General features: G+C 28.5%; 1 protein-coding gene across 1 annotated transcript; it reads left to right on the top strand.

Moving 5' to 3' along the window:
• The first annotated feature begins 829 nt into the window (after positions 1–829).
• On the top strand, positions 830–7925 carry LOC112468415 (pheromone-binding protein Gp-9-like). Its single transcript, XM_025037608.1, has 5 exons — positions 830–940; positions 4151–4253; positions 4553–4668; positions 6466–6580; positions 7691–7925. The coding sequence occupies exons 1-5, from the start codon at positions 884–886 to the stop codon at positions 7759–7761; spliced, it is 462 nt and encodes a 153-aa protein (XP_024893376.1). The 5' UTR covers positions 830–883; the 3' UTR covers positions 7762–7925.
• The last annotated feature ends 1700 nt before the right edge of the window (positions 7926–9625 follow it).

Genomic DNA, 9625 nt, shown 5'->3' with positions numbered 1-9625 from the left:
CATGCGAAGTCGTATAGACAGGATAAAATAGGGGAATTCCCGTTGTGATTCAAAGATAGCGATCATCGTGTTTACTTCACGATCATTTTTATTCAATTTTTATAGATTGTTATGTAATATAAATTAGGTCAAGGAAATCTGGCAATTAAAAACCTTCAAACGCAAAACTTATAAACTCAAATTCTTCATTTAAATTTAAAATTTTCTTTAAACGCCAATTTATTTAGTAATAATTTGAGATTGTTTAAGGATAAAATGCTGATTACTAAATCAAAACTCTTACATCACAACCAATAATCGACATTTCATAATATCTTCAAAATTTTCAAACACTTTGAAACAAAAAAATTTTTTAATTGTTTTAAAACACTGAAATTTCTAAATGTTTCCAACTTACTGAGTTTGAATTATTAAAAAATAATAAAATAACAAAATTGAAATGTATATCAAATTAATACTAATCTAGAATGCTGAACGAAAAACCATAAATTACCCTATATATATGCCTTCAGTCTTTAAATTCCGATCAAAATGTAAATAAAACTTCAAATATTTGATATGTTTTGATAATCAATCTTCCTTTGTTATAAAAAAAATTGTAATATTTTAAAACGACCGAATGACGCAAATTGCGGCGTAAATTCCCGATAAATGCGTATCTTCCTTGATTCGTGCATCGACCGCGTGGATACCAAGGTTTTTCCTGTTATATTTTTTCTGCGCGCATGTCAAACGATTATCAGCGGTAAGTTTCCTATAGCGCTTTCTCTTGGTCGTCGATTGCCGTATTTAGCGTTTGCATGGAAGATATATAAGTAGAAGTTTGCATCAGGGTACCATCATCAGTTCACGAGACACTGAGTGCATCAAAAGTGTTTTATTAATGAAGAAAAAAATCATGAGATTCTTTGCGCTATCCGTCTGCCTGATGGCGACCGCTGTAAGTAATTGCGATTAAATTATTAATTATTAGTTATAATTACATTGTTATTGAATATTAATATTGTAATTGAATTATTGTTATTTTACGAAAATTAAAATAATATTCAATAAAAAAATTAAGAATGTATATTCAAGTTATTGATGCATGTATAAACATTAAACAAATTTTTATATTTTATAATCAATTACGGAATAAATGCTATTGATATCTAATTTTAAACATTTTTCTATCTACCTATCATTAACAGAAATAAATACTAAAAGAAAAACTAGAATACAAGTGATTGAACGCGAGTGTTTTGCTTATACTTTACTTTTAAATTATTCAGTCGTCGCGTACTTTCTCGTTTTTGTATGTCTCATCGATTTCTTGTAAACATTTTTAATTTGACAAGTAAAAGATTATAGTTTGCTTCACTGAAGTTAAACTTATCAAAATATTATACACGACATTGCCAAATGTTGTCGATTAAAAATAGAGTTTTTCTCATTAATCACTTATTGGCGGAACAAATATACACTTTTCTGTGATTATACACTGTTGACTTAAAAATCGGTGTTTCCATCTTAGTATTATTCATCTTAAGATGTGTTATTGCGAAAAATATTACCACATGTCTCAGTGGTCGAATTGGTACGACGCCCTACACGGATTGAGGGAAGTTCCAGGTTGTTCGAATCCTGGCTGAGGTAGTATTTTTCGTAATAAATTTAATAATTTAATTTAATAAAAATGAGATGCTTATACATAAGTTTCAAAGATTATATCAATTTAGAAAAGACCAAAACCCATGGTCAAAACGTGACGATTAATCCGACCAAATGTTGGCGATTAAAAATAGAGTTTTTCTCGTTAATCACTTATTGGCGGAACAAATATACACTTTCCTGCAAAATATCTATATATATAAGTACCGTCCGTCTGTCTGTCCGTCTGTCTGTCTGTCTGTATGTACGCGAACTACTCATTCGTTAGTGGACCGAATTTTTACCAAAAGTATATGAAACAGGGGTAGAATTTCCCGGGGATGAAAATGTCGTGGCCATTTTTTTGCTACCGATTTTCTGGAAACCGATTTTTCTAATTCTTCTAATTTTTCGGGAAATAATTGACTAAATTTAAAAGAATTATATATGAAAAAAAGGTAGAATTTTTCGGGGAGTACTATAAAGTGTATAATTTTTCGTTACCGATCTTTTTGGAAGCCGGTTACAAAATTTTTCCAATTTTTCGGAAATTAATTGACCGAATTTTAAAGAATTATATGAAGTAGGGGTAGAATTTCCCGGGGACTGCCATAAAGTGCATAATTTTTCGTTACCGATCTTTGGGGAAATCGGTATCAGAAAATTTTCCAATTTTTCGGAAACTAATTGACCGAATTTCAAATAATTGTATATGAAGTAGAGGTAGAATTTTCTGGGGAGTGATATAAAGTGTATTATTTTTCGTTACCGATCTTTTTGGAAATCGGTTACAAAATTTTTCCAATTTCTCGGAAAATAATTGAATCTTAAAGAATTACATATGAAATAAAGGTAGAATTTCCCCGAGATTGCTATAAAGTGTATAATTTTTCGTTACCGGTTACAAATTTTTTGAAATTTTTCGGGAATTAATGGACCAAATCTTAAAGAATTATATATGAAATAGGAGTCGTGTATCAAAATTTTTTTAATTGTTGGAGGATAAGTTTAATTTTTTATTAATGAATTGATTTTCTTGAAACCGGTTACGAAGTTTTTCCAATTTTTCTAAAGGGGTTTTCAAATTTTGTTTAAAAAAATGTAGGTACGTGATTGTTCTAATTTCCTCAAATTTTGAGATATTAGCTGAATTTTTTCAAAGATAATTTTTTGTTACTTTTTTAAAAACAATGCCCAAATTTTTCTAATTTTTTGGGGATGGCGAAGATGTGTATAATTTTTTATAACCGATTTTTTGGAAACCGATTTCAAAATTTTCTAATTTTTTGAGGATGGCTACGATGAGTTTATGGAAAAATTGCTAATAATAAAGGGGTTTCCGATTTCTGCTCCAATTTCCATAAATTTTGAGATATCAAGATAAATTTTTTTTATGGATAATTTTTCGTTACCGATTTTTGTGGAAACCGGTTACGAAATTTTTCAAATTTCTCGGGAGTTAATTGATCGAATTTCAAAGAATTGTATATGAAATAAAGGTAGAATTTCCTGGGGTTTGCTATAAAGTGTATAATTTTTTGTTACCGATTTTTTTGGGAACCGGTTACAAAATTTTTCCAATTTTTCGGGTATTAATTGACCAAATCTTAAAAAATTATATATAAAATAGGAGTCAAAATTTTTTTAATTTTTGGAGGATAAGTTTATTTCTTTATTAATGGATAATTTTTCATTAAGAATTGATTTTCTTGAAACCAGTGCCAAAAGTTTTCTAATTTTTTGATGATTTCAAAAAAAGAAAATAAAAGAAAGTTAATAATGGTGGATCAACGGAGGGTAAACACGCGCGAGGCACGAGCAAAAATAAAATTTAAAGACTTTAATATAAGGGATTATACATTTTTGAAATATTTGACAATATGCTAATCTGCATCTATTATACCTATTATCTATTATTTTTTATTTAAAAAAAAAAAAATTCGAAGAGATGTAGGTTAGAGTTTGAGGAGAAAGAATATCAAAGGTGCTCCTAATTAATGAGTGAGTTTGGGGAAAAATCTAGTTATAATTAAAATGATTTTCTTTGCAAGCTCCTTTTAAACTAATATAGGTACTGTTAAGAAAGAAAGAATTGAAAATCGTAAAAAATTGTTTAGCACATACACAATATGTCTAATAAGTTCACGAACACATGTTACTATTACTTATTAAATAGGAACAATACGTACGACTTTTTTATTATTTAGGAGTCTATATAATCTCCCTAGCACAAATGTTCTTATTTAATAGACGTAGTTCGCGAATTTATTGGACACTGTGTAATTCTCATTTGTTAAAAATACAAAATATATGTAAAATATTTATATACACTTATAATATAATACTTATAACTTACATATTTATAAAAATGATACCTATAGATAAATATATATTTTTATCAGAATTTAATATTCAGAAATATGTATTATCATATATACGATTTTTATAAAATTGTTATATTTAAACTATATTTTTATTGCAGGCTTTGTGTGTGTAGTTTATATAACAATATTGATTTCAGATTGTGGTTTATGCAGACACTATTGCGGATATAGCTTTACATGGTGGAGTATTATCCACTGCAGATTTGCAAGAATGCTATAACAACGCGAATCTAGCGGAAAGTAAAATCTCTTAAAATTTCTTAAATTGATTTACTTACATATTTATTTAAATTTATTTACATATTTATTTAAAAATATTTTGGTATTTGGTATATAGCTATCTCGATTATTTTTTATATTTAGTAAATATTTTTTATAATATAAGTCAAAATAAGTAACTTTAAAAACGTTATAAAAAATATAATTTAAAAACAATATAAATAAATTTACATAACAATAATTAAAATAAAATACATTAAAATAAACATTAATTTTTTTACAAAAAAAATTTATAATAACAATAATTAATTATTTTCTAGCTAATTTGATTACAAACGCGGAAATAAAAGATGGATCTTATAAAAATCCAGAAAATCAAGAAAAGGCAAAAAAAAACGGATGCTTCACGTTGTGCATATTACGAAAACGAGGCCAGGCAAGTATTAATTATATAATTACACATCAATTATTTAAAAAGAATTTAAAAGCAAAAGTTAAAATTAATTATCAAAAATAAAGAATACATTATTTATTGTTTTTCTTACGTGTTTTAAACTGCACTATCTGTTAATATTAACAACATAGTCTATTAATCAACGATGAAATTGCACTCTGAATTGTTTCTGAATTGTTATCAAAGATGTCAATATGTCCCAACGGTCTTTACTTGATAATAATGTATGTGTTTCATCATTGATTAATAGATTATATCGTGATATTAATTCTTTAGCTGCAAACGACGTATATGTACGATATGTAACTTTTTGTTTGCAAATATCTTGTATATACATAAATGGCATTGAATATGGACTAGTATAATTACGAAGCCCGTATATATGTACATGTATGTCACCGAGATAAGAAGTTACGCGTGATCGCGTAAACGTAAACAATGTAATCTGAGAAGTCTGTCGCTATTACGAAGTCGCGCACAAGAAATAGTGTACATATTATACTAGCATGAAACTGGTAAAAAATTACCATTTGTCTAGTTTTTAGAGGAAGTTCGGGTAATCAAGAGACACGGTAGTGTCTCGCGCCAAGTACACGCGGAGCGAGACCGACCGTGACTCTTTTACGCGACGCGACGATTTGCGAATGCTCAAGATTTTGAGATCTCATATAACGAGTGAACGGATCAAGTTTTAAGTAGACTTGATCGATAGCTTGGGTCGAATTGGGGGGGGAAGGTATCTCTTATAATATTTTCCGCTACGTGCCGTACGAGCGAAGATATTGCGACGCAAAGTCTAAATGTGAAAAATTTTATTTGAATCACAAACCGTAAGCCTTTTTCAAGATAACTTAAAAACTGTTAAAGATAACTGAACTTTGTTTTCACTGAGTTATAATGTCAAATATTTGTTACAACGTGTTTCTAACAAATTTCGTTTATTTATAGTGAATTTAATATTATAACAAAATTTTTGAAGGTATATTTTTGTAGGGTAATTTGAACCATGTCGTGAACCACTTTATTAATCTTGCAAGAAATTAATTTTTATCGTATTTTAAAGCGTATTAATAAATCATATAATCGTATAAATAAAATAGTCTATAAAAATTATTATCTATATATTATTATATATTTGTTTCATTCTAATATATTACAAACTCTAATTTTGGTGCTCTTTGTAACAATGTCATACAAATATAATAACATGTTTAAAACTTTTACTTATAATAATATATACTTATAATGTATGCTCATTATAATATTATTATTTCTGAAAGAAAGAAACAATAGAATATAAAATGCAAATATTTATAAAAAGTATTATATAAATTATCTCAAAATTTTCTAATATCGCTATTTTTACCTTTTTATCGTACACAATAGAAGTGTACACTATATGACACTTGCTAAATAGACTGCACTAAAGTTCTATCTTAGTTTTACATGCAACAGAAGGCGACTAAGAATCTGTAAAGTAGATTAACTGCAAAATAAAAGTTTATATATACTAACCTTACGCTGTAAGCGATACACACACCAAATCGTCAATTTTAATTATTTAATAATCTAGATATCGTAATGGTTCAACTTGCCCGCATGGTTCAAATTATCAAAACTTCCTCTATTCTTCACTCACACTTTTTGACTATAATAATAATCCTCGTTTTAAATTTAAGATATTATCTAGAATATACAAGAATTTTAAATATCGACTTATAATTACTATTTCTTTTTACAATATCGACTTATAATTACTATTTCTTTTTACAATTATAGATTGTTGACTCGGAGATTCAGAAGGACAAGCTCTATGGCAAATCGGCACATGCTCACCTAAATCCCGGTACTCAAGCTAAAATATATGCAACTGTGGACCGTTGCGTTGAACAAGGCAAGTATATGTGCATATATACTTATACTTACAGGGTATCCCGTAATGGGACATCCATAGCTTGACTAAGTGTCTCTGAAATTATTTTGAGTAAAGAAGTTCAAATCAACATGGGTCCAAATTGCAACGGTTTCATCGCATGATGGCGATGTTGTAATGAGAGCAATCATCAGTTCTTTTACAGCAGAAAGAGCTCAAAGGTGTCTCGACAATGGTGGTCATTTTGAGCTTTAAATATGACACTTAATTCAGAATGTGCTATATTCCTTAAAACAACATTGCAATTAAATCACAATAACACAACAAAATTATAATTTGGAAGTTCTGATTTTATTGAGAAACTATTGCAATTCGAGCCTATGTTGATTTAAACTTCTTTACTCAAAATAATCCCAAAAACATGTAATCAAACTATAGACATCTTATTACGAGACACCTTGTATCTCCTTAGATAGCTCATGCTTCTTTCTGACACATTTTAACATAAAACGTACATTAAATATCTAGTAAAATAGTAAAATTTGTTTGACCTTATTTTGATATGCGTGACGATCGTGGCGCAGAGAGATGTACGCTGCTCTATTAAATGGAAAATCTGTGTTCAAATCTGATAAAAAAATCATTAGTTTTTATTTGATTGCCATATCTCAAAAGAGAGATATAACCCCACCGAGAGTATATCTTGCCATGAACACCCTTCTCTGTAGAATAAGCCATTCGAAATTGGTGTTAAATTGTAGATCTTATATACCTGACGCACAAATATATGCAGAGGGATCACGATGATCAAAATCGATCAAAACAACTAACAATAAGAAACAAATTTTAATATATATTTATACATAATAAGATAAATCTTATAAAAAATGTAGAACAATTAAAATATTTAGGATGTTCAATAATAAAATGCATATCCTATGTTAGAGTTTCTGATAAATACACATACATATATGTATCAAAATCGTTTAAACTAATTTTTATAGCAACAATAGTTACAAAGTTATCGGAAGTGAAAATAGTGACTTACCTTGTATATAATCTACATAATAAATAAAAATAATATACAAATAATAATTATTAATTAATATATATTTTATATTATTATTACAGTTAAAACAAAACCAGATATGTGCGACAAGTCTCTCGATCTCCTCACATGTCTCTGGAAGGACTTCATCTAAGTTTTAAATATCTAAATCTATACGAATAATGAATCTATTATTTCAATATAACGATATAAGAAATATCTATTCTATTCATATTAATAAAAGTTTGTTTCTTCAGATAAATGTCTACATTATACAGCATCGTATTGTAAATCAATAAAATGCTCTTAGAAAAATTTTCTCTTGTAATATTGTATTTTTATATGTGTATTTTATTATGAATGATATTTATATTTTACAATTTTATATAGATCGCATAATTTTTTAAATTCTGTTAGAATATACAAAATATCTCGGTATTGCCATTTCCATAAATATAATTTATCTGAAATTCTTTAAAGGCATAGTTATAATTATTAATATTTTAGAAAGTATATTTAATAGAAATTAAAAAAAAAGGCCAATAATCGAGCATTAGTAGATGTTAAACCATATAATTAATTAACATATGTACAAAGAACGGAACGTTTCGACTTCACCGAGTCTTCTTCAGCTGTAGTATCATAAGTTAACATAAATTTCATGTTTCATTTTATTTCATTAACATGTATATTCGTCGTAGTTACAAAAATATAAAATTCTTAAACTATAGAGCCACATCACCGTTCAAGAGCCTAACGAATACACTCGTACTTCATCATCTAAAATCACTTAATAAACTAGAGAGTTTTCTCAACAAATTATTTAGAAAAAAAGCGTTACAGATCGAGATCTTCGACTTACATAGAGTGTTAGATTACCTGTATGGAGAAATTGCTTTTTTATCTAATAGACTTTCGAATGTTTTGCCTTGGCATGTATGGAACGAGATCACCAAATACATTGTTCTCCCTTTATGAATCTTCAACATAGATTATACTTATCCAACAAAAAGAAATTTGAGTGGCTACTAGAAATAACTTTTCAAAACGAACCTAAGAAAATCAATCCAATTAAATATTTTTGTATCCTTGATAACTCTAACTCAGGGAATATACGGTTCATAAATAACACTACAGGCATAAAATCGAATGAGTCCATAATTGAAACGTATGTCGATCCGAATAAATTTACAATCAACAATAAATAATCTTTTAGATAACACGAACGACAAATGGTTCACTAATTTGTCTAACAAGAAAATTCCTTCTGAGGTCACAAACCTATTACAACTTGGAGGCAAGTTTTGCCTGCCGTTGAACCATAATAAAAAGAAAGCTATCCATGAATTTATCAAGGACATCGAAGGCAATACTAGACACCACAACATAAAAAATCTTACTAAAATACGTAATCTTGTCATCCCACAATTCCATAATTTTTTACATACGAATCCGAGTAGTGATACAATCAGCAATAAATTATTTTTAATGCAAAAAAGACCCAACGGTTCCGTACTGAAAATTACGATATTATTTTCACAAGAAGTGACAAAGGTAATGTCACAGTAGCTTTAAATAAAAACATGTATGTACAAAAAATTGAAAACATGCTAAATGATACCAATACGTACACGGTGGTCACCAAGAATCCGGCCAAACAAATAGAAAATAAGTTGAACAACTTATTAAAGATATGGCACCAGAAGGATTACATTTCTAAACAAGATTTGTATAAACTCCGGTCTAGCGATTCTCTCCTACCTAAAACCTATGGTCTCCCGAAGATTCTTTTAGAAGACCCTTTTAGAATTATATAGTCTCATCCGTAAACACAGCTTTATATGCCTTCGCAAGATATCTGAATGATATAATCTCGGAAGGCATTCCCCATGCGGTTGGTCACGTAGATAACAGTTTCGATTTGTACAGAGAACTTTCCAACAAAAAAAATCTCCAATTCGGATGTCCTGGTCTCATTAGATGTAACGTCTTTGTTCACCAATGTTCCTCTGGATCTT

Source organism: Temnothorax curvispinosus, unplaced genomic scaffold, assembly GCF_003070985.1.
Source record: "Temnothorax curvispinosus isolate PA1 unplaced genomic scaffold, ASM307098v1 QBEX01000235.1, whole genome shotgun sequence".
Classification (NCBI taxonomy): Eukaryota; Metazoa; Arthropoda; class Insecta; order Hymenoptera; family Formicidae; genus Temnothorax; species Temnothorax curvispinosus.
The sequence above is the reverse complement of the archived record's forward strand: the minus strand, read 5'-3'. Positions and strand labels throughout refer to the sequence as shown.

Excerpts from the sequence above, each read along its gene's own strand:
- LOC112468415 (XM_025037608.1), top strand. The coding sequence starts at position 884 with ATGAAGAAAAAAATCATGAGATTCTTTGCGCTATCCGTCTGCCTGATG. Across the intron at positions 941-4,150 it reads TCTGCCTGATGGCGACCGCT|ATTGTGGTTTATGCAGACAC; the intron begins GTAAGTAATTGC and ends TATTGATTTCAG. Across the intron at positions 4,669-6,465 it reads TATTACGAAAACGAGGCCAG|ATTGTTGACTCGGAGATTCA; the intron begins GCAAGTATTAAT and ends TTACAATTATAG.